Here is a 26,477-nt window from a genome sequence, read left to right as displayed (position 1 = left end):
ATTATCAATCTGAACGTGAAACGCGCGTAAATAAAGTCCGACGAGAACGTCAGCGGAACAGCCGACTGCGAAAGTACAGCGTGTTGCAAAACTATGTTTTACGAATTTCTGCCCCTCCTGTGTCGACAGGCTCTCTCGGATCGTGGAACCGGAAGCGGCCTGGGAGGGCTCGAGCGGCGAAGAGGCGCGCCGGTAGTTGGCATTATTGAGTTGGCATTATTGCGCAATTAACGAGGGACAAAACGCGCTATAACGTAGGGTGGACTAGCGAAAACTGGCCAATAATTATAACACGACTTCGCGGAGCGGTTATTGTCCCAATTCGACGGACAGAGGGGACGGGCAACAGGCACGTGAGATGTGGAAGAGGGGTCAAACGAGGAGAGGGGTGCATTGCGCTTTGTGGATAATGGCTGCGCTCGAGAGGTCATGTGAGCCTGACGTTCCAGCATGTCAACAGCAACTATGCATCATCGGATGTCTGCCGCACGTAAACGCCTGTCTCCTCTCTCCCTTCGCGCGTCGTCCACCCCCTTCGTCATCCCTCTCCCTCTCGCTCAGGACCGTTTCTGTTCTGACTCGACGGCCCTTCCGTCGACCGCTGATCCTTCCCCTCCGCAACCTCCGTGGTTAGATATACGGGCTCGTTCATTATAATAAGCAGCGACGGTCAAATGAACCCTCGTTAACCGTGAAATATCGATTCCGCTCCGTTCAGGTGCAAAGATCGAGTCACGACGAACCATCACAGCGCTGTTCGATCATGGTGCGCATGATGCGATCTCTTATTTGCTCGGCCAAAGGTGACTCGATTTTTCCGCGCTCACCATTGCGATTGAACGTCAATAATCCTCGGGACCGTTTAATGGTCTCCGTCTTCTTTTCGCCGCGGCAATTTTACGTCGACATGACCGCGCTGCCGGACCGCGTAAATCCCCGACGTAGCCAATGCATCACGCGGGAATGGACACCCGGGTCGGGTAGCGAGCCGTAGATCGACCCCGGGTTGCACTTGACACTACATCGTCGTCGTAATAACAATTCATTTTCGGCAGCGGCATGATTTCCCCGGGAACGTGACCGCACTGCATACGTTGCTCAAGGGCGAGAGCGGTAACGGTGGCGCAGAATGGACAGGGTGTTCCGAGCGGCGGGAGGTCGGGGGTATTAACGTGCGGTTACTCGTGTACCGCGCTGCGAAATTACTTTAAATTATGGAGAACGGCCGAGGGAGAAAGAGATTGGGAAGTGTGGCACGTTTCTCGGTGGTCGCGGCCGCATCGCCCCTTCTCTTCCCACCCTGCAGCTGCACAGAGAGAGAAGAATGGAGAGAAAAAGAAACTTTAATGCTCTTTCCCTCTTATACCCCGTTCTCCTATTTTAGTTTCTCTCTCCTTTTTCGCCTCTGCTACGAGATACTCTATCCCGCCATGCACTCGTCATTCTCTGTCCCGTTTCCCTTCTTTCCTCTTTAAAGGGTTACTCTCTCCCATGTTACTCTGTCCTTCCATTTTCATCACCCTTACGTCTTTGCCCACGGTGTCTTTTTCTTTTCCTTTCCTCCTCTGAGCCGTGCTTCTTGTTTTTCTGTTTCTTGAAGCTTCGCTTCTTACCCACGCCTGCACTCTTATTTTTATCTTTTATTCTTATTTACTGCAGCTTTACTCTGTATTTCCGTACCCGTTTTGTCTCCTTATTCCATTTCTTTCCATTTTAATTCTTACTTATCACTACTAGCAGAGTCTTGCTATCACTTTTATTACTATATAACTTTGTAAAACATATTAGGAGTACAGCAAATTATTAGCAATTATGTCTCAGTACTTGTGACAATCTAAAATAAAAATTGTCAGTCTTAACTTATAATGCAGTTCACACATAGATGTCTATGTGTGAACTGCATTATAAGTTGAGACTGACTTATTAAAGTCTAACTTATTAAATACACTTTTTAATAAATGATGTAAAAAAAGAGATGTGTATCTTTTATCTATTTAATATTTATATAATCTAGGTAAAAAATATGTATAGGCATATATGTTCATAATCCTCTTTTCTCTCTGCCTCACTTTAATTTTTCTAGCACGCTTCAGGAAACTACTCGCTGAACTGAATAAATTTCTCTCTCTTTCTCTCTGTCTATTCAGTTCCGACCCTCGCGCACTTACCTCCCTATATATAGTCGTACGCGTGTGCCATCCCCGCGCGAAGTGCAGCCCCCGACTCGACTGCATATCTCCACGCCAGGAATTGGAGTGGATGGCGAACGTGGGTACAATAGTTCGCATTGTATTGGATCTAGCCGAGTGATAGGCCCCTCTCCCGGTTTCCTCCTCTGCCCACTTCTCCTCTCCCTCTGCCCCTCTGTGCCTCGCGCCTCACCTTCCTCAACCCCTTCGTATCTCATTTTCTGAAGGCCCGGTGCGAGCGTGCATTGTGCCCGCTCTCGCTATGCCCAAATCTCGCTATCTATCGCCATTGCGGCCAACTGCGTCGCTTCTGCCGTTTTGTGCCCTTTCAGCCGCGCTTTGGTTTAAGTGCACCGCGGATTCGACCGTTGCACGAATGCATTCCTCGACGATGGACGATTCCTATCACGCTTCGTCGATACTTCGTAACAAACACCCTCGAGAATCGATAACGATGTTATCGTAGAATTTTCCTACCTTATAAATTGGTAAATTACATTGTTTCGTCAATGGACATTTTAATAATTACTTGAACTTAAAAAAAAAAAAAATTTTTTTTTTTTACTTTTTTATTGTCCTTGTAAAATTAATAAAAGTTTTGAAGAAAAGAAACTTTATTATAAAAAGCCGAGATTTTATTATGTTATAGCGCAGATATTAATTTTCAATAATGTCTCGCGTGTTTAAAAGCGCAAAACGATTAAATGCCGATGAAGCACCTGAGAGGAATAATCGTTTGGACTGATTAACGTCGCGAACAACATGTCAAGCGTGCGGCATGAATCCAGGCCATTGTGAATATCTGAATATCCGCGAGGCATACGAATTCCCATATCTGATTGCGCGTAGATAGACTCGGATCTCATTTCCTGAGTACATCCAAGTATTTCATACATGTGCTCGCGCGCGCGCTCAAGGCAAATGTTCATTCCATCCGTGTGCCACGCATTGCGACGTGATATTTTGTTATATTACGACTAGGCGCCTCATAACGATCTCTCTTTTCCAGTGTAGACAATTTTGCTGCAACCGTCGAGATTATAATAAGTCAATTATTAACTTTAAACAAGATGCAAATTTGTAAAGAAACTGTAATTTGTCCTCCGAAGTGAGCTTAAAACCAGACGACTTTCCACCCGTACGCAGGTCCGCATTGCAGTTTCAGAGAGGGGAGGAGAGGAAGGGTAGTATTTCCTCCCGGGCAAAAATAATCATGGATTTTATTTTCCAAAATCTGCGAATGCGTACAGCGAAATTTCCGCCGCTTAAACCAAGCGGTAATCCGGCTAAGAGTAAGCCGCGAGCAACGCTTTTGAAAATTCGCTCCATCAACGGTAATTTATCGTCGCCCTCGACCCTCGGCGAGTCCCCTCCTCACCTAAATACACGAATTTCAGTAGTCGAACCTGCGTGTATGTCACGGTGATCCCAATAACGGCATGCGCGCAGATAATTTGCTGCATTAGTATCGTACACCGTATACAGCCTGGTTTCATATAATTAGGCACATGATTGGGCGCGGCAGGCACGCGATTATGGATTATTCGTTCGGTGTGCAACGATACGCAAATACGAATATCCCGAATTACGAAACGGACGCAACCTCTTCTACCATATATTTTTCATGCGACATTGCAGAGGTGGTATACAAAGAAATTGCAATTTTGCATACTTATTTAGGCTAAGTGCCAGTGATTATAATTATCTTCGAATAAAAGTATAATAAATTAAACATCACATTTTTAATGCAAATATTTATTGCAAATATGCACAAACATGTAAATATGCACAATATGTATTTTTTAAATGTTTTTTAATAAGACAAATTTCTATTTTGACTTTGCTTTCTAATCTGTTTTCTAAAAAATTATTTGCATAAGAATTCGATGCTCTCTAAATCTGAATCAGATAAATAATCACTGATTATCAGTTCCAAGTTTGATAATGGTAATCAGTGATCTAAACTGAAAAATCAGTAAATTTAGTGTGTATTTATTAATGATTATTGTATATTTATTAGTATTTATAAGTGTATTTATTAATACACTGATCAATAAGAACTTTTCAGTGATTAAGAGTAACTTTTTATTTTTATGTTAAAATAATCACTGGTTAATCAATCCCAAGTATGTCACTGATAATCAGTGATTATTCATTGATTTAGATTTAGAGAATGTGTAATTATAATAATTATTCTCAATTATATTAAAAATTTTTTATGTTTTGAATATTTTATTATTATCGCCGGAACATTACGTAACGCACGATATAAAATTCTAGAACGTTTATTTCACGGCGAGAATTGTCTTTATAAATCTGCCCATCCTGACTGAATCTATCGACTAGGTATTGAAACGGAGGCTGCTACCGACTCAACGACGGACGCAACGGCGAACGAAATTTCGCAAAGAGAGTGAGAGGGGCCCCTGAAAAATGGGATTACTGCGAAATCGCGTTCTCGTCGAGAAGAGGATAGCGAATTAAACGACCTTCGAACGCGGTCCAAATAATTGATGCACGTCAATTAGATTTGTCAGGCCAATCGTTGTAATTAAATCAACAGGAACGCGAAGCATGAACACGTACACATAACTGTCGACGGTTGCATACGCGTACGCGTGTACAACATCCCTTACGCGTGTGCCACGTACATACGTATCTTCGAGCATGACTATCTGTACCTGGGGACTGTACAGGGCAGAGTCCGCCGCGTGAAATTTAAATTTCTCCGATACCGGACACCGATAATCCCGTTGATTCGTCGAAACCGCTAGCAATTTATGCCGCACTTTTCAGGTGACGGTTAACTATTTCGTTAAGTGACACAGCCATTATCAATTATGATCAATTATCGTAGAATGCATTTAAAGTAGACGAACGAGAATCGGGCAATTTTCCTTTTCGAAATCAATTTGTTTCCGTTAAAATGTTCTGTAGAAATTCAGAATTTTAGCTACGCAGAATTGTACGACACGTCAGATCTCACAACTGAAAAATTGTGATTTAAATCAGATTTTTTTTAAACGTGCTACTTCAAGCTATGAAGTTCTTGTAAAATAATAAAAAAATAACGGAAGATTAATGTCGCTGATAATTTAACGTGAAAGGTTTCAAGGAGAGCCAGTCATTGTGGAGCCCGTAATTAACTTCTGTTAGGGAGTTTTTGAAGATGGTGGAACCCTCAAGTGCGTAAGTCCTTGATTTTATCTTAATAACTTCTTTGTTTTTTTACTACAACTTCGTGTTTTTAAAATTCACTTGTACGCTTTTTTGAATTTTAGGATGAATAATAACTAATAGAAAACTTTTGTTATTTAGTTAATTCAATTCCAGATATTTTTCAAATTAACCCCTATTAAGCTAGCCCCCCAACGCAAAATTAATTTAAAATTTTTTTAAAATTAAATGTTAATTAGGTGCAAATTAGATGTTAAAGTTCGAAATTAAGTACTTGAACTGTTTGGTCGGTCGCGCGATGGGCTGACAAGAGAAAAGTTATCTTAAACAATGCTCGGGAAATTTGGTACTATAAGATAAGTATCGCGATGTGTTTAAAAGTGTAAAGAAATTTTATAACTCACCGGACCGATGCGCAGCAGCGGAGTTGTAACACAGCTACATTAATCTGTAAAGTGCATACAAATTCAAATTATAACAGCGTTCAAAATATTTTTTTTTTTATTTACATTAACTTAAAAAAATCGTAATATTATAAAGATAAATTATTCAAAATAATTATAATGTGAATTTTCCAAAAAATTTAATATTTTATTTGTAAATTAAATCTATGAAATAACAAAGAAATATTTTTCATGGAATAGTAATTTTTTCTTTTAATTGTTTTCTTTTTTTGCATAAATGATATTTTAACTTGGAAAAAAGTTAATAAATCAAAATGTTTATGTGTTTTAAAAATAACTAGTTGAAGGTAAAAATCAACAACTTTTTAACTACACTGAGAAAAAAAATTGGTTAAAAAACTAAAATATTTAGTCCGATACGCACAACTAAAAATTGGGTTGATTCAACAATTATTTAGTTGCACGAAAAAAGATGTCGTTTATTTATATTAATCATTCCAATTTTTTAACTAAGAATTAATTAAATCAACTCAATATTTAATCGTGCGTATCGGACTAAATATTTTAGTTTTTCAACCAATTTTTTTTCTCAGTGTAGTTAAAACTGTCTACTCAACTCTGATTGTTATTTGAAATACAATATCTATATCTGGCACAGTCATTTTAGCACAATCAAATGCAACTCAAAAACTTATTTGCTACTTTTTTGCTTTATTAAAATTTTTGTGCGGCAGCCGTTTCGTTAATAACAATAGTTGTACTAGTTTAACCCACTAAAAGCCCATAGTCAAATCAGCAAAGATAGCAAAAAAATAACAATTGGAATCAGAACTGAAACATGAAAAAACATTGAAATTAATCATAAAGTAATTTATAAACTTTATTTACCTCGTGGTTGCTCCGCCGTTGCCTGATGCCTCCTAGGTCCTCCTCCTCCTCTCCTGTCCCTGCTTGTTGCTTTTTTTGGCACTAGCACTCACGAAAACACTACTAATTGTAAACTGCGTTTAGAATGAACGTCTAGGTGCCCCCAGATATCATTCTATCCTGGTTAACATTCGGCAAACAACAAAAATAAAACTACATCTGGGCGCATTCGAACGTTCATTCTGAACGCACCCCTAGAATAATCCCCTCGCTCGACATCCTGCACAGCACTCCCGTTGACGGTGCACGACGATCGCGCGATATCCTGGACGCCACTCCCGTACACGACGCGCAGTTCATTACATTTCCCGCGACAACGGGAATTTAACGCGAAATGATGAAAGCGTTATCCGCGTTCACCCGTCATCCGCGACGCCGGAGGAAGTTAACGCGGCAGACGACGAATCTTGAGCGCCAGGAGATCGCCTTCATGCGATCACCTTCATGCCGCACCGTGCGGAGCAACATAACCGCTTGACCGCAGCCGTTGGTAACACACAACACACGCGTCTCCGGACGATTATTACGTCCGCGTTTTTACGTACGCTTATAAATACACGAATTAAGACCGAAGAAAAACAGCCGCAGATCAAAAAATGCGATCGACCGAAATTCGCGATCTAACAAGTTGTCGGTACATACGGCGCTAATCACTTTGATATAAAAATCGCGCGGCGCCTTGCACTTGCCAGCCACTTCCGATGTGCACGATGCGCAGTTTATTATGTCGTGACAACAGAAATTTAACGCGAAACGATAAGCGAGCTACGATCCGCCTCACTCGGCCTCCGACAGCTATGACGTTAGTCGACGGAAGACTCTCGAACGATTGAGACGCGCGGACAACTTCACGCGACACCTTCACCTCGTCGCGACGAGCAACATAATCTTTGATTCGGTGGTCGCAATTGTTGCTAAAGCACAATACGGACGCACGTCTCCGGACGATTATTACGTCCGCGTTCTCGCGTACACTGATAAACGTACGAAATAATACTGAAAACAAACACTCGCGGATCAAAAAATCGATCGACGACGGGCGATGGATGACTGACGCCGTCGCTTTTGTGACGAGCTTCGATCGAACGAATCGACTTTCACGATACTCACGGTCTAACAACAGATTGTCGGTATAATGGTGAGTACGACAATAACTTTTATGAAGGTGCCTTGCATGATGCCTCCGATGTCGACGCAGACCCGCGATCGACGCACAGTCTTTTAGCGCCATTTCTCCATAACTCCATTAGCAATCAGTGCGACACCTTCACATGACTAGCGCAACTCCTTAGTGACTAGACGCTTATTTGAGATTCACACCTGGCACAAATTGGCACAAATGCGCGACCCTTCGTTTTCGATACTCACGCCCGTCGAAAACTCGAGATACGAAGCTACGGTGGCTGTTTGTTTTTGATTTCGATTCGTTTGTTCATAAGCGTATGTCAGAACGTGGACATAATAATCGTCTGGAGCCGCGTGTGTGTTGTGTGTTAGCATCGGTTGCGACTAAATGGACAAAAGGTTATGTTATGTTACGCCGCGCGGTACGGTATGGTAATCGCGCGATCCCCTGGAGATTCGTTGTCTGCTGCGTTAACTTCCTTGATGGCATCACGGGTGACAGGTGGATGCGGATAACGCTTTCGTCATTTCGCGTTAACTTCCCGTGGTCGCAAAGTAATGAACTGCGCATCGTATACGGGAGTGGCGTCCAGGATGTCGCGCGATCGTCGTGCATCGTCATCGAGGTGATTATTGCTAAGTAGTAGTATAATAGTGTTTTCGTAAGTGAGTGCTAGTGCTGTAAGAAAGCAATAAGCAGGAACAGGAGAGGAGAAGGACCTGGCAGGCACTAGGCAACGGCGGAACAACCACGAGGTAAATGAAATTTATAAATTAACTTATGATTAATTTCAATGTTTTTTCATGTGTTTTGGTCCTATTTTCAATTGTTATTTTTTTCTACCTTTGCTGATCTGACTATGGGTTTTAATAGGTTAAGCTAGCACAGCCATTGTTTGTAAGTGAGTGCTAGTGCTGTAAGAAAGCAATAAGCAGGAACAGGAGAGGAGGAGAAGGACCTGACAGGCACTAGGCAACGGTGGAGCAACTACGAGGTAAAAGAAATTTATAAATTAATGTATGATTAATTTTAATGTTTTTTTATGTTTCAGTCCTGTTTCCAATTATTATTTTTTTTGTACCTTTGCTGTTCTGACTGTGGGCTTTAATGGGTTAAGCTAGCACAGCCATTGTTATTACCGAAACAGTTGCTGCACAAAAATTTTAGTAGAGCAAAAAAATAACAAATAATTTCCTGTATGAGTCGCACTTGATTGTTTTAAAATAACTGTGCCAGCTTAACAGACGTAGTCATTTCAAATAATCAGAGTTGAGTAGATAGTTTTAACTAGTTGAAAAGTTGTTGATTTTTATCTTTAACTAGTTATTTTTAAAATGCATAAACTCTTTGATTTATTAACTTGTTCCCTCAGGTTAGAAAATTATCTATGCAAAAAAAGAAAACAGTTAAAAGAAAAAATTACATTTCCATGAAAAATATTTCTTTGTAATTTCAGAGATTTAATTTATAAATAAAATATTAAATCTTTTGGAAAATTTATATTATAACTGTTTTGAGTAATTTATCTCTAAAATATTACGACTTTCTTTAAGTTAATATAAATTAAAACAAATTATTTTGGACTCTGTTATAATTTAGATTTGTATGCACTTTACAGATTAATGTAGCTGTGTTACAACTCTGCTGCTGCGCACCGGTCCAGTGAGTTAAAATTTCTTTACAGTTTTAAACATTGCGTTACTTATTTTATAGTACCAAATTTCTGGAGTATTTTTTAAGATAACTTTTCTCTTGTCAGCTCATTGCGCGATTGGCCTCTAAGTTCTGTAAATTTTTGATTTATTTTAATTATTTCTTGAAGCATCTGCTTAGCACTTAATTTTACTGTTTATTCATTAATACAATGAATGTGTATATAATTTTTAATGTAGAGATGTGGGGCTAGTTTAATGTTAAGTTAGTTCCACCCAATTTTTTTTAACCCTCTGCCAAACTGTTCGTGCACTTAATTTCAGACTGTAACACCTAATTTGCACCTAATTAGCATTTAATTTTAAAGTATTTAAAAATTAATTTTGCAGGGGGGGAGGTAACTTAATAGGGGTTTTGAATTACTATGGAGATTCACTGTAAACACACGAGAATCGATAAATAGCTCGATTCGTACTTTCACAAAGGAAGAAAAGGAGTTAGGTATCGATGAAATATATAACGCACTCACGCGTTTCTCGTCGACGTGTGTAACGCAACAGGTTTCTTCGCTTATTTTCGTAATACCGCTGGTCGGCGCAAGAGTGATATCATGTAATATAACGCGAAATACACCCTCTCGCTGTGCCGTCCCGTTATATTCGGGGAGTGGAACCGGACCATCAAGCGTTCGTATTTAATCGGTCACGGTTGTCCAACGGTTTATTTACGAATTAATCAACGTGACAACGAGCTGCAATAAATTTGCATTTCTGCAGCCAAGAAATCCGCGTTTAATCACTCTTCTTCGCAGAAATATCTCGTCGACACGGAAATATTTTTTAATACTTACATGACACTTTTCTTAAGCGATTGCTTTTGGCGATATTAAAAGTATTGTAAATTATTATACTTTATTGAATTGTTTTTTTGTTTTTATCAAAGATTTTATTTGTTTTAGATAGATCGGCATTCGCGATTTTTACTATTACAGTTTAGAGGTCATTGCTTTAAGTTCGCGGCGTAAAATCTTGCCGGAAGGACTCTTCGGTATGGCATCGACAAATTGCACCCCGCCATGCAGCCATTTTTGCTGCGACAGTTTCTCTGCAAGATAAATTGAATTGCACAGTTAATATATGTACAGGTCGTCGCTCGGTTAGCGTTTGCTATTAAAATGCAATGTCAAGACGGGGCGGAATATTTCCCTGCTCTCGCTGCGCCGTATATTTAAATTACAGAGACAGCGGAGATAACTAACAATTCTGTTGATCACTGTATTTAATTATTACAATGCAATGTCGCTAATGATATCGTTAATAATGCAGTGCAGTGGTGCTTTTATATTATACACTTATTCTTAGCACCGTATTTTACTTATTGAAATTTGAATGTGATAATTGATAATGTATTTGTATCAAGTAACTCTTACATTATCTTGCAAATACTTTATTGAATTTAAAATTTTTTATAAAGAATCTATACATTACTAATATTTTGTAATTTGTTTTTAGACACAAATATGAAGTTGGGACTTGATAATATTTTATATGTAAATTTTAAAGCATTAAGATTTAGTTTCGACTTTATTTCCTCACTTATTTGTGTGATTCACTTAAGCTATTTAAGTTATTGTTGTTTTGAAATATTTTTATTTTTTCTATTTCAAAGAACTGAAAAAATCTAGAACTAATTTCATCTTTTTCGTCATTGTTTATCTTTAGCGTTTATTAGGCGTGAAATAAGAATAAAATTTCTTCTGTAAAAAATGCGTCAACGCCTTTATAAATGCGCCAAATACGAGCAAAAAAGTTAAAGCATGATTTATGAAAAGACTGATGAAAAGAATTATGAAAAACAACGCTCATTTATTCGAGATTTTTTTCACAAGTCGAAATTTTAATGAATATGATACGTCTTAATGAATCTACGTGATATATAAAAGAAGATCGGACTGAGTGATAACTCACGTTTGATAAACTCCTGCACCTCTTGGGCGGTGATCTTAGCGCCGGCTACCTTCACTACAAAAGCCACGGGGACCTCTCCGCAGCGTTCATCAGGTTTAGCAGTGACCGCGGCGTCTTTTATATCGTGATGCGATAGTAGAATGGTCTCTATCTCCGACGGCGAGACCTGATAGCCTTTGTACTTGATCAGCTCTTTGACGCGATCGACCACGTGCAACCTTTCCTTGTCGTCGAAGTAACCGATGTCTCCGGTGTGAAGCCATCCGTCGTAGTCGATGGTCTGTCTGGTTGCCTCCGGGTTGTTCCAGTAACCCAGCATCACTTGGTCCCCCATGTAGCAGATCTCGCCTGTCTGACCAGCCTCTAGCGTCTCTTGCGTCTCGACGTCAACCACTTTACTGAGAAAACCAGGCAGGAGTCGTCCGGTACTTGGATTCTCGTACATTTCGTCATCGTTGTCGTCGCGAGCGGTTAGACCGGTCACTACCGACAACTCCGTCATGCCGTAGCCATTGCGAATACATTTCGCACCGATGCGAACTTTTACCGTAGCCGCAATCTGCGAAGAAAAAAAGGAAATGGTTGCTTTGAATCAATTGCTTTCAAACTGGTTGTGTCAACAATCGATTAATTCTTAACTCAGTTTAATTAATCACTGCGAAATTAACAGTAACGATTTGTAAAGTAATTTGAAGTTGCCATACATTAATGTTATTTCGTATTATTAGCTTCTGAAATTTGTTACAGAATGTAAGAAGAAAATTTATCCTTAATTATTACTATAGAATAGAATTTAACAGTATGAATTTTGTTCAATGTAAAAATTAACGTATACACGTTTTATAGTATTATTTTGCTTGGTTTTTTTGTCAATATATGTACATTTTATCTTGCTGCAATTGTTCTCAATCACGCGAGAGACAAAGGCAATGCTATCCAACTAGAAAGCGGCATTCAGGGGACATTTAAGTTTAGAGAGGCGTATTTGATTTTCGAAACTTTTAAGAGGCCCTTCTCTTCCCCCCCCCCTCCTCCACCCTTTATTCCGCGTCCACCGATAAGAGATCAGTTTCGCATTTTCTGAAAGACGCGATTGTGAACTCGCGAGTGCGGCCTTTTATTTTCTCCTCTTGCTCCTCCTTAGCGACTCCGTGAACCGGTTAAACAAAAACGAACGCGATAAAGTTACTCCCCGGGCCGTGTCTAGTGAAAATGCGACGACTCTCCGGGACTTCCCCTCGCAGTCCTTCGTTCGATCCTCTCACCGCAGTCGCGGCATCGAGGACTCACTTCGGCACTTAGTCCCGCCGATGGCTGCTTTTCTTGCCGTGATAACTTGGCCGAGAGAGGTTTGGTAGGTAGGGGAAGAGAACGACAAACTTCACGATGACAGAAGAAAACTTACGTCCTTCGCAAGCGGCGCCGCTCCGCATATGAATTCTCTCACGCTGCGAAAGTCGTACCTTTCCACCATCGGGTATTTCGCCAAAAACGTAAGAATCGGCGGCACGATCGGCAGATGGGTGACCTTATGCTCCTGTACCAGACTTAGAAAGAGTTTCGGCTCGAAGGCAGGCATTATGATTATGATGCTGTTCGAATAAATGCCGAGTAACAATATGGCCATTGAATAGCCATGATAAAACGGCAGCGTCAATAATATTCTGTCATCATCTTTGAAGTTCATGTATTCGGGTTGCCTGTGTTCATATACATATGTCAAAACATATTGCAAAATTAACGTTGATACTAATTTTAACTTTACAATTGAACACTTTAACAGCATTTTCGCGCATGGAAAAAATGCATATTGCTTTTTTGGAAAGTACGTGCACAGTTCGCGATTAAATTTTAAAGTTTAAATTAGCATCAACGTGATAGTTAAAAGTAGCTTGAAAATAATATCTTTAAAGTAATTAATTAATATAGTATTATACATATTTCTTGTTAAATTTAAATCTCTAAACTAAACATTTATAACGCGTGTATTTTTAATTAAATTTATATTAATTTCATTGTCGCTCGAAAACGTATTGACTAATAAATGTATGTAAAACTTACACAAATTTCGACATAAATGCTACTAAATTTCTATGAGACAGCGCGACTCCTTTCGGCAACCCCGTAGTTCCGCTCGAACAGAGGACGACCGCCGGATGATGCTTGATATTGTCGATATCGGTGCATTTGTATCTCATGTAATCTACACGTGGTTCGCTTTTTAAAACATTCGTCAACGTACGGACGTTTGCCGTGAGCGGTTGATCGTCCAACTGTATTATTTCCATTTTCCAGGATAACTTTGGTTGGAGTTTGACGAAGAGGTTTTCAGTGCGCTTAGATACGAAAACAATACGCGGTTTTGCGATGTTTAATATGTGCTGGTATTCATCTAAACGATAAACACTTGAATCAATTGGCGTTTAAATTCGGCAGATATTGCATCGATAATTACTTATATATCTAAAGTGGATTGAAATTACACACTTATCGTTATAACTGTTGATATAACACAAATTATTTTAGAGTAAAATTTTTATATAAAATTCGTAATTGATTTTGCAAAAAATGTGTGTAATACAAATACACATGTGTGTGTGTAAATATTAAAATATTAATTATTTTACTTACATTCCGTGTACATAGGATTATAAGGTGCTAGTACAGCACCGAGATACAAGCTGGCGCAAGCTGGTATTATCCAATTCATTCGATTTTCAGTTGCGATACCAATTACGTCTCCCATTTTTATTCCAAATTTTTGGAAAAAATTTGCTAACTTCACGCTTTTCTCGAGTAGGTCACCGAATGTCATCCGATTGCCTGTTGGTCCATCTATCTATAAGAAAATACTATCTCTTTACAAGTTACTTAGTTTGTATACCTACTTAGTTACAGAAAATCGATATAATCATATGATATTTTGAAGAGAGTGAAAAAATATTTCTTTTAATTTAGCTTGACACGCTACTAAATGAATATTCGATTCACATATTAAAATAATATTGTAAAGGCTATATTCGAAAGTGTTATATTAAAATTTAGATATAAATATGTTTAATGAATATGTTATATCTAGTGTTATATGCTGCCGATATAGTAACTCATTATAAAATCTGATAATTAAATTAATTTGAGATATTATTTTAATTTAGTTTACGATTGCGTTTTAAATTCGACATTCATATAGACATGCACATTATAAAACTGAAAAATTTATTTAATAATTGATATAAAAATATTAATATTTTTATGTTAATTATTAAATATATTTTTCTTCGATTTGCTTTGACCGAAAAATAGCATTTCTTATTTCTTGTGTTATTCACATATTGGCTTAATATTCAACTTATTATGTTTTGATTAAAAATTACACGTTTAATAATACAGCTAATATAGGGAAATTACATTGCTTTCTACGATTATGAAATATATAATTAATTTAAAAATATCGATCTTTTCAACATAAATATATTTTTTAAAAATCTGTTAAGTTTTTAGTAGGTATTTGGAGGGAATTAACATAAAAATACGACGTGAACAGGATTAATTGTTATAATGCTACAGGAAAATTTCAGAGATAGAATTCACGAATTTTGCCTTCGGCGATTAACTGATGGAATTACGAAAAAACTTTTGTTGTTTTGGCATGCTACGTTATTACATCGTGTTTCGCAGGCAATCGCCGCGTAATTGGCAATCGCTACTATGCGCATTTTGTAATTACAATACATACTATATAAACACGATTGGTGTTCTGCTTCAACTTGGTGAGGATGAGTTCTGAGAGAGATATGTTTGGTATTGGCCGCTTTAGGCGACGTTCGTATATTTTTCCCATTTTTGCAGCAATGTAGAGTTCTGGCTAGTCTGACAAGCGGTGATGTTTTTATCTAAAAAAAATGTTTAACATATTTTTAAATTAGTGCAAACTAACACTTATTTGACAGATGCATTGGGTAAAGATTCACAAGTGTTAAAGAAAAGAAAGGTACAAAAAAAGGGATTTGTGAATAATGTCAATATTATTTATCTAAATTCTACGTCGATTTACATAATTCCTTTTTTATATCTTTATCGAAATTTTATTAATTTTTACGTATTTTTAAATACGCCGGATGAGAACGCTATAATTTTCAATTTATATACATATAAATTATTATTCAAAATGTAATAACAAAATAAAAATTGCAAAGAACCTAATGTTTATTTAAAATTTTTATTGAGCGTAAGTCGACTATGAATCTGTTTTATTAAAATTAATATGATCTAGATTCTCTATCAAAGTGAAAGTCTCTCAAAGCTGAAAGAATTTAATTATTCATTCTAGTCGCATAAGTTTATCCGTTTAGAGGCAGCGGGGGCAGCGAATCGAACACTTATCATCAGCGCGCCAAATCGCGGTCGGTAATACGCGAGGGTGACCGCAAGATCGCGCCGCAGTCACGCCCTTTCTCTCGGCGCGCGGCGGTGAGTAACAGGCATTTGATTTTGCGGCTCGAAACTTTGGGAAAATATCCGCGAATTGGCATCAACAGTTATCTAATATTACATTAATCGCATTTCTCATTATCCGCTACAACTTTTTGGCGTAAAATCGCGCGTCTTAAGTGTCCGATTAGATAGGATTAGCACGGATTGCGGTTTCATGGGAAATCGCTGTTCTCGCGTCGCCATTATTAAGATTTCGTTTTGCATTTCTTTCCAGAATCCCGGATATTGAATCGAGACGAAAGCGATGCGGATACGAGAACGGGGGAATCATCTACGTGAGGATAAGAAGACGGAAGGACGAGAGACGAGATAATCGGGACAGCGATTGCTGCTGCGGTGAGTTACGAAGCAAAGTTACTTTTATTCGATATTGTTCGTTGGTACTTATTGCGACGCCGCGCACCGCACGCCGTTGTTGTAAGTGAGCAAGTAAGGCACACCGAGATTTCGTGATTACGCTTTGCTCTATTGCGATTACGATACGTTTGAATTCGCTGATGCCACGAAACTGAGAACAATGCTATCGTGAAAAAAATTTAAAGTAAACGCTGTTAGAAGTTTTGTGGAAGAATGCATATAAATATATTCAGGGTTGGGTAAGTTCATATATTGTTTACTAAATAAGGTTATAGTTAAAAGTTAAGCTTAAATTGAATGTTAGTTTTGAAAAGTATTATTTATATGAAATTAGAGAGAGAAATTCGTAAATTAAAAAAAAATTAGATTACAACAATTATAATATGGATCTTCAAACAAATTTAATATTTTTTTAAAAATAAAGTTTATATAAAATATCAAAGAAATATTGTTTTTATGGGAATATATTTTTTCTTTTATATTTTGTTTTTACATAGGTAAATTTTTAACTTAAGAAAAAAATTAATAAATTAAAATTTATGTATTTCTGAAAACTAATTAAAATTAAGAATGAAATGATTTAATATTAATTATTTAAGTTACAGTTATTGACTTTATTCTTTAACTTTTAATTTTTCAACTAGTTATTATCTAATCCTGAATACATCACATCTATTTTTATGTAATTATATAGCTTATTTTGCGTTTTTACAAACAAATATTTACTTAAATTGTATCTTTATTTTATGTATATTTTTTAATCATATTTTTGAAAAACTGTTTACAATTTTAACTAAAAAGTAATTTAAGAAATTTTTAATTATTTCTTTTTACAAGATGTTACGTCTTTTTCACAATAAATTTGTTAATCTAGTTTTTTCGATAACACTGTTTATACTAATTATAATGAATTATTAATGATGAATAATGGATTAAAACGTGATTAAATATATAATATAATTTTTGGTGATTAAATACAATACGATGTGATCATTCAAGCAATATTAAACATTCTGAGATTGAGAAAGCGACGCCATAAAAGTCTGGCGAATGTTCTATTTCCATTAGAATGTATGGCATGGTGTTCCTTCGGCATTCAGCTGAATGTCCTTGGATATACGGGGATGATATCGGACGGAGGGATAGACGGGAATGCGTTCTCCCAGGGTTTATACGTGGAAAGGGAATGGAGAGGCGTGCCATGAGTTCCACGCCGTGGCCATAAACGTGAGGAAAAAGTACGAGAAATTCTTAAATATTGTCGTTTAAGTTTCTCTGTTTCCTACGACATCTCAAGATGCAATACTATTTTTTCTTTGGGAAATTTATTTCCGACAGCATTTTTGCGCATGTGATGTACCAAGATATGAAATTGAATAAAATTGAACATATTATTTTCACAATACGTGATTTATACAAATTAAAAATTTGATAAATGAAACTGTGCGAATTGCGAAATTGAAATTAGCTGCACAAGAGCAGACTAAGTCTAATAATTTTGCAAATTAGACTTAATCTACTCTTATTGTGTGCTATCAATTGAAACTTCGATCACGATGAAAAATATGACTGAAAGAATTTACGAGCACACTTTAGACATTTATTTATTAAAATAATAGTCTGAATTTAGGATTTAGTCAAAATTTGAGAGTAAAGTAAATGAAATTTTAAAGTAAATAAAATTAAAGTAAATAAAAATTTGTAAGTCGTATTTTTATTAACAAGCAATAAAAATGAAGCCATTAATTTTGCGATAATTTAAAATGTTGTTGCTAAAGACACTTTAAGTTTTGCTAGGCTTCCTTGGACTGAGTACTTTTCAATTTTCTGTTTTAAAAATTCCTGAACTGAAAGAGCTAAGGGAATCCAAGATCTTTAGCAAGAATTTGGTTTTTAAGATATTTTAATAATACTAGTTTGCAATTTTTGCTGAATTTCTAACTTTGTCAGGGGATCTCTGACTCTGTTATTCGTGAAAAAATTAATAATAGATGAAACTAACGAAAGAGCAAGAATAGTACGCACATCGGTATGATTAGATTGCGAGCGAATCGACTTCCGACGTTCTCCGCGGCATATGCACCGTATCCGCGGGAATGCATACGACGGTGTGCATCCGGTATCCAGCCGTACGTCTTCGGGTATTCGCGTGAGGGGTTTAGGGAGACGGGGGCCGACCACGGGCGGGGACGCGTTTCTGGGGAATCGCTGAAGTGCTGGGGAATCGCTCTTCGGGGTTAGTCTAGTCGTCGACGTCGTGGACGAGGTCCCGGGGGAAGTTCTAGAGGGAGGTTAAGGAAGCTTTGGGACGCTACACGGAGGAGGGGTGGGTGGTCGAGGGCGCGTGCCACTCTGATTGTAGCGGCCATACTGGGACACTGGAGCCACATACCGACAATTCTTGGCCTCATGCGACATGCCTAGACACCCCGGGAATACTTACGATCTCCCGAGGTTGAAGAGATTGAATGCGAGAGAATCCCACGTGAGAATCTCTGTTACTCTGCCTTACTTTCACGTTTCTCCCCTTCACGCATTCGTAATTTTTCCTCAAAAAAAGAAGCTTGCGTGAAATTTCATACGCTTTATTAATTTATACCTTTTTGCGTCTTTCTTTTCGGGCTCATTTTATAGCGAAACTAAGGTATAATCTTCGAGATCTCTGTAAGCTGATTATAATAATGCACATGTCGGGTAGCTACTTTTTAGTTTTAATCCCTTTAAATTCAAACTCTACTATGAAACATAAATTAGTTTTAAGAATATCTCATTTATAAAGTAGGAGAGTATTGTAATTCTTAATATAATTAGCAAGATAGTCGCTATATTATATATATATTAAGAACTTACAATAAATATTTACTTTGTAACTTTGTGCAAGGAAAAGTTGACTTTAAATCCGTTGAAAGAATACCAGTCTATTATATTTTCGATCACATTATATAATAACGTGATCTGCTTTAAAATCTCATTCAAAACATATCATCGTGTAGTTAAATAAGCTCGGGAAATTTCACATGGAAATTAGATTAAAAGGTCGAAAAATTGCGGTGAATTTCTGTCGAAAACGTGCGGGTGCTCGCCGACATAAATCCCTCTCAAAGACGACACGCCGTGCCGGTAATAATAAAAACAACGAATTTGATTTTCCCATCTCGCTAGTATTCTCGTGATATCTTATCGGTGTGAAGGTGCCACGCGCGATTAATCGCAACGAGCGCAAACGGGAGGGGGTAGGTGAGGGTGAGGGAGAAAGGTCCGTCTGAGCGACTGCCGATATCATTTCGGGATTCCTCATTAGGATACACTCGACTTCCGCCAGAAACGGCGCGCCGTCGCTCTCCGGAATCGAGCGATTTCGCAGGCAGCTGCTTGCCGCGTTGAACGTAAGGCCGCGACTTAACGGAATTAACGACAGGCTACGCGCTCCGAGGACGCTTTGAGGGCGGCCGCGAGCGAGTGGCGGGCTGCGGGGGCGGGCGGCTCGGGGGTGGATTTTGATAACATGTGACTTTATCTGGAATTCCCCAGCGCGCAGGTAGTCTGTTTACTTAAGATAATGGCGAGGCGGAGTGCTTGGGCGTGGATGGAAGCCTGGCGGAGCAGAGGCAAAGGGATATTTCACCAGGCAATGTTGAATCTTCGCGAGCGAGCGAGTGAGTGAGCAAGCGAGCGAGCGAGCGGGTAAGACCGAGAGTATAAGAGTAGAGGGGAGCAGGAATGGAAGGATGAAAGGGGATGAAGTTGAAGGTTGGGGCAAGAGGGATGCAGGGGGATGGCACACGCTCGAGGTGGCGAAGAGGCGCAAGGGCGCTAGAGCGGTGGACAGAGGAGGGCGAGGGGGTTGACGGCGAGCGAGATTCTCTCTCGGCGAGGCTACAAGAACTTCATTTTCCGAGCCATTACGCCCCGTACCACTGCGACCATCCTGGAAACCCCCTTTACCCCCTTAAATTAATTTATATCGAAATTTTAAATGACACTCATCGGCCTGAGCAATAAATAACGCCGCCGCGACCGCCTGCGGGGTTGCGAGCTACCTTCCCTCTCCCACACCGTTTTCCGTGTCCTCGTCGTTTTTTTTTTTTTTCCAACGAACCGCCGTTACGTTCGTAGATCCTTCTGTCTACAAAATTCACCGGCGAAATAGCGTGAAGATGTATCGCGAAAAATCCTGCTCGTGACGCACTTGTAACTGGTGTCAACCATCTGCGGACATAACTTACCTGCGTAAAATGAGATTGGATTATGTCAGTCAAAGTACCACATTTTTTTTTTTTTTTTTAGTTTCTTCTAACAAATTATTTATACATTTAAATAACGACAACGATTATACCGGTTGAAAGCAGACCTTAATGCTCAACAATTTAATGTTTAATAATTTTCTTAATGCTCAATAAATTATTAATACTTGCTTTAGAAAAACTGTGTATAAATAGTTAATTTACTTTTTGAAAGATTGCAATGTAATATGTATTTAAAGTCTAACAAAATACTCAAAAATTTTCTTTTTCATCGAAACTATTTCTTTCATAAAACACAAAAATTAATGATTGTAATGAAAGACGCGAATTTACGAAATAATACCTTAAACATTGCTTTATTCGAAACTTTGTAGGAAAAAATAAAGTTACATGGAGGTTACAGCAGTGAGTTATCCGTCACAAATTAAAAGCAGCACATATCACCGTTTTACGCAAGTCGTTTGACCGTCGATAAAACACGAATTGAAGTACGTTTCGCGTCGAAATCGCTGGGATGCGGAATATCGTCGGAACCGCGAGAGAGTAGTACAGGCAAAGTGCTCGTTCGGGCGTGCGGAAAATCGGCGATAACTCGGCAGTACTTTGCGCTGACACTACGACATATTATAATGGGCCCCTTTTATAATAATCGCCGTGACGTTTTGCAGAATTGGTTCTTCTGCAAAACCGGTTTGCGTGCAGAAACGTTACGCTCTCTTTACCGTTTTCCAGCTCGCCTAGTTTTGTCAACGTGGAATTCAGTTCGCGTCGTTGCAAAAATCTCGACTGGAATCATTATTTCTAACGCGGGATCATAACGCGGTATGATTTTTCGTCTTGGAAGTGCAGTTCAAGTCGTGGGTTGTTGGAAAGAAATGATAATGTGAGCCTTAACCTTCATATTGCAAAACAGGCACAAAAAAAGGATTATTTACAAAAATTAAACGACAATTACGTCGCAATAAATTGTTTTCTTGTATCGTGCGTAACTTTGATTCATTTCGTGATAATAACACGACGCGATGTAACGTTAACATTGATAATAACCAATTTGTAATTGTTTGGTTATTATAATAATAATAAGTAACATTCGTATAACTTTCTTGATATTTTGCAACTATATTACGTGATCGTTGATTTTGCAGCACCATTTACATTCATGAGCTAAGAGCTACTCTGCACTAGATTTTGCATAATATCGTTAAATTTTCGTTACCAAGCCATTTTTTTCCGTCGGATATTAATAATAATTCCGCGACGAAAAATATCGTCTCGCCGGCGCGATGTAATATCATCGATTTGCATTGTCACGTACCAACTCGATCGATTTCTCACGGAGATTCGCAAATGTTTGAAGAGGTCCACGCGATTTTCTGTCGTCGGCGTTAACAATCCGCTTTACTTTGGCACGATTGCGTTTACCTGTCCGATGTTTGCGCATAATTATCTTTCACGAACGGCGAAGAGCGATGAGATCGCTTTGGATGGTCGGATGATTGAGAAATCGCTAATGACGCAAAATATTGACGGCGTTTGATATCCGAGATATATAGAATGCACTACATAATTTAGTTGTAGTATGTAATTATAAATGCAGAAAAATAATCTAGGCAATTGATTCCAAAGTATTAATTACTTTTAAGTATAATATAGATTTCACGTCTTAGCAAATTTTTATAAGATTAACAATAACGATTAATAAGAAATTGATTAAGACATGAATATTTATTACGAAATTTTATTGTGATTTATTACGAACCAAATAGTGTTACATATTTACTTGATAATTGTCTACAAACATTTTTTTCTATTTAATAACTACATACATGGATGCGTTAAATTATACAATGTATTTTCTACATTTTTAATTAGTAAATGTCATGATGAGGGGTTTACAGAAAACAAGTGTATTATTTATTGACACTATTGAACAAACACAATATAATATTGTATAAGATTAACTGCTACATTTGTGTGGTATGTTATGCTTTTAAGTAATCTGAGAGAACAATTCCTTACATTAATATTTAATTCCTCAATAAGAATATATCTTGACTTGTTTAAAACTCGTAGTAATTTATTTTGGAGTCTTTTGTTACAAAGTTGTTATGCTTCAAGATTCTATTTGTACGAATTTCCGAAAATATTTGTTCGTTGAAAAGGACATAAGATATGAATAGCGATCATGTTCTCAAAGTTTGAAAATATCTCTTATCAAGGGATCCCTTATCAAATATCTCTTGATAATTATTTATGAAGGGATATTTGATAAGGGATCTCTCGGAAAGGGATATTTGATAAGGGATCTCTTGATAAGGGATATTTTCAATCTGTCTTTCACGCGATTACTCGGAGAACGCAAGCGCGACATGATGTTCGAAAATTATGACTGAAAGCGAGAAGTGTTTTTCGAGCACGAAATCGTTGTACTTATGCGAAGTGCATTCTGGCGAGATGGGAGAATCTTGTCAGATGAAATTTTGTAATCGCATTATGCGAGTGCTCGTCCGTTCTCGCTTCGAGGCGTACGTCGACAATGCGACGTTTTCAGAGTCGATAATTACATCATGCTTTTATTCCGATGAGTAATGTTCGTTGTGAGATAATCAGAAAAATCTCAATGTACTCTGGTAGATATAATGATGGGTACGTATTTCCGTCTACTTTGTGAATTGCTTTTAAGCTATTGAGATATTGATATTCATGCTGCTTTTTTACATGTTGCATATTAATCGAATAACAGTGATTAAACAATAAATGTTGATTTGATAATAGATTTCTGTGAATTTGAACCTACGAAATAAATTCATAGGTGATGATAATAAATTCATATCACTCAAAAAAATGATCTTGCAAGTACAGCACAATTTGTTATACTTTAAATATATAGCTGAATTTTTATATATTTAAATTTTATGACAAACTTTGTATTCAAATATTTTTTTTGAAAATGTACTTTTTATTTCAAAGATTTATAAATTAAAAATAAGTTTAGGTAAGAAACGCCATTTAGTTTCGAAAAGAGAAGATTCAATATCATGTGCGATTTATTATGTGAATATTATTTAAAAAAAATCGAATTTTATAGGCAAAAATATGCAGTAACTGACAAAATGAAGAAAATTCGAGTTTCGAAAAATATAGAGAAAAATATGATTTTGATTTTGTGATAAAGATATTTTATACCATTGACGTATCAGTTTCACGCTGTCAAATTCACAGCATGGAAAGAGTCTATGAAATACAGAGTATCTCTGGTTTTTACATGTTTGCATCTGCCAACACAAGTTACCTATTGGACTCTATGTAAGGCTATCTATTAAGGCATATCTGAAAAATATCATAAGAAACGCAACAAGAAATAAAAAGAAAGGAAAAAAATAATATTCTTTTATAAAATTATTGTAACTAACTATTATATAATTAAAATTACAATGTTTAATAAGAGTAACCTGCGGTTGTTGATGCGTAATGTAATTGTAACAAATTTTTATTTTTCTCTCACAAACATAGAACGTTTTGACTCAGTTTTGAGTCATCCTCAGCTACAAAAAGTTCTTTCTTTAGTGAACCAGTTTTAAAACCGAGGACAAATTTATGCTGGTTAGAACGTTCTATAATTATTAGAGAAAAATAAAAATTTATTACAATTATTGTACATTACGCACCAACAATCGCAGGTTGTTCTTATTAGTCCTTGTAATTTTAATTAATTAATTGGCAATCTTGAAAATATCACACTTTGATATTTTTATTTTGATTTAGCTATATAAGCGCAAGGAATAAAACTTGAAAATCTAAAGAAAAGAAGACATAAATTTTATAAATTTCTATATGTTATCTTGATTTCATTAAGAAACAAGAATTCATGCTTTTTGTGTTTATAGAATTTTATCTTATAAAAATGTTACTTCTTTTTTTAATTCTATACTTTTTAGAAAGAGTGTACAAATTCAAGTAAAAATATTTAATAAAAGTTTGTCGTAAGAATGCGTTATATAAAAATCCATTTAATTATAAATGTAACGTGTGCAAGATCTTGAGGAAAAAAACATTAATGATTTATATGGAACGTTTTGTTTATATCTTAGAAACGTTGAAAATCTTTGATCTATATTTACTAGCATTTTATACTCATTATCATGTGTATTATTTACCACGAGTGTGTTTTATTTAATGACACAAGTCGACACGAATGTTGATCTGTCTTTTTTATCTCATTTTACACAGATAACACAAGCATTAAGATCTTATCATTATCTTTAAAAAGTTGAATTTTGTTCAAGCAAAATTTACACTTTAACCTACCGTGCGATGCTGATGTGAAGATTTTACTTCACAATCATAATATTTATAAACCACATCCTCATGAATTTTTTATATATACTTCAGAATAAAACATTTTGCAGGTAATTAGTCAGTTGTCATTATAACCAGCAATTGCGGTTGATTTTCTGCAAAGTTGTACAGTAGCATTTCCATTAGCAAGACCACACATAAAGTATAATACATACAGTCACGAAATTGGACTTTGGATATGGAAGTTTATTTTATAATACAAATTTATTAAATATAATGTTTTATGAAAAACTTGGAAGTTGAAAACCCTTGTCAATGATACATTTCCATTAAAAGTATGTTTTTAATTTGTAGTATAAAAACTTTCAATATCTTGTATTTTCAGACAGATATTTTTATGATTGTATATAAGATTATTTTGTTTACTTAATATTAATTCTTCATTTATAATTTTGTTATCTTTTATACACATTTTAAATAAATACAGACTGACAGGAATAAAAGATAGAGATAAAATTGTATCAGCGTTTTTTGCAATTTTGTTTAAATACATTTTTCAATCTGATTTTATTAATAACAGTCTAATAAATTTTTTCAGTTTGAATATGAGTTTATTTTTGACGAAAATGTATTACTGACAAAGATTTTTACATTCAATCGAGTTTTTTTTTTAAAGCATAATATTTGGATTTGTAAATTAAGTAGCAATATTCTGTGTCTGGATAATTAGTTTTGTGTTTGTATCTGTCATTTTTTGATATGGTAATTTCACAATTATAAAGTATCGTCCTAATACTAGACTACCTAATTATTCTAATAAAAAAATGGCAGATATGTCCTAACGTTTTAATATTTCAATATTTATGAAATGCTTTAATTTTTTTAATTTGCTGTAGCTTGGAAAGTAATAATGTCTGCATATTTAACATTCACATTTAATCTTCGTTTTTTTTGCGCTATAAATTTATCATGAAATTATTTCTGTAGGAAAATAAAATAATAATTACCACAAAGAATTCTCTTATCAGTTGCTGGACTGGACCCTTGTCTTGAGAATACGAGAACCTTTTTTCTTTACACAAAATTTATCGTTTGATCGATTTTATAACATTGGAATGATTTTATTAAACGGTACAGTTTACTCTTTCTCTTTCTCTCTTTTTGTCACAAATTTGCGTGGGCAAAAAATATTAATACAACTAAAAAGATGAATTAGAAGATATTAAATAAAAATGACGCAGCGAGAGGTTCATGTTCAACAACTAACGCCGCGTCTTTTATGTGTTAGATACACTGGGAACGAATGTCTCGCGCTGTGAGATTATCTCATACTGTTCGTCAGGGTCAATTGTCGCGCACTTTATATTGTGTATCCGGTCGCGCTGGTAGGAGGGATTAACTCCACTCATATCAGAAATTATCATATCGAAGTTTAAAATAGATTTTTCCTTCTTATGCAAGTGATTTTTTGTACACAAAGATGCATATTTAATGATGCATTTACGTTGAGCAGTTGGAATATTGATAATAATTTGTGATTGATTTCTAGCTTATTTCTATTCAGAAAATTGTATTTTTCAATAATAAAACACAAATATTTTTTTTTTCTTAAATGATACATTTTTATAGGAAATGTACAT

The 26,477-nt window shown here is 36.6% G+C and overlaps 2 protein-coding genes across 5 annotated transcripts in view; one reads left to right on the top strand and one right to left on the bottom strand.

The window, feature by feature from the left end:
• The first annotated feature begins 7,945 nt into the window (after positions 1-7,945).
• LOC105197808 (lachesin) overlaps positions 7,946-26,477 on the top strand; it is a 216,487-nt gene continuing 197,955 nt past the window's right edge. For 2 of the 3 annotated variants that reach the window (XM_039454615.1, XM_026131694.2), the window contains exons 1-4: positions 7,946-8,578; positions 8,697-8,817; positions 9,442-9,485; positions 16,152-16,273. The gene's annotated coding sequence lies outside the window, so the exon portion shown is untranslated. Of the gene's footprint in view, positions 8,579-8,619; positions 8,818-9,441; positions 9,486-16,151; positions 16,274-26,477 lie in introns of those variants that run through there. The other variant, XM_039454614.1, reaches the window with a different exon arrangement.
• On the bottom strand, positions 10,369-26,193 carry LOC105197804 (4-coumarate--CoA ligase 1). 2 transcript variants are annotated; one of them, XM_026131693.2, is made up of 8 exons: positions 25,845-26,180; positions 24,847-24,992; positions 15,180-15,336; positions 14,075-14,282; positions 13,505-13,835; positions 12,849-13,143; positions 11,444-12,002; positions 10,369-10,580 (listed from the first exon to the last, which is right to left on the bottom strand). In XM_026131693.2, exons 3-8 carry the CDS (start codon positions 15,282-15,284, stop codon positions 10,462-10,464), a joined length of 1,617 nt encoding a protein of 538 aa, XP_025987478.1. In that variant the 5' UTR covers positions 15,285-15,336; positions 24,847-24,992; positions 25,845-26,180; the 3' UTR covers positions 10,369-10,461. The 2 variants fall into 2 exon arrangements, with proteins under 2 accessions (XP_025987478.1, XP_025987477.1); XM_026131692.2 differs by lacking the exon at positions 24,847-24,992 and having other exon boundaries at positions 25,845-26,193.

This window comes from Solenopsis invicta, chromosome 10 (assembly GCF_016802725.1).
Source record: "Solenopsis invicta isolate M01_SB chromosome 10, UNIL_Sinv_3.0, whole genome shotgun sequence".
Classification (NCBI taxonomy): domain Eukaryota; kingdom Metazoa; phylum Arthropoda; class Insecta; order Hymenoptera; family Formicidae; genus Solenopsis; species Solenopsis invicta.
This window is presented reverse-complemented; position numbering and strand designations above follow the sequence as displayed.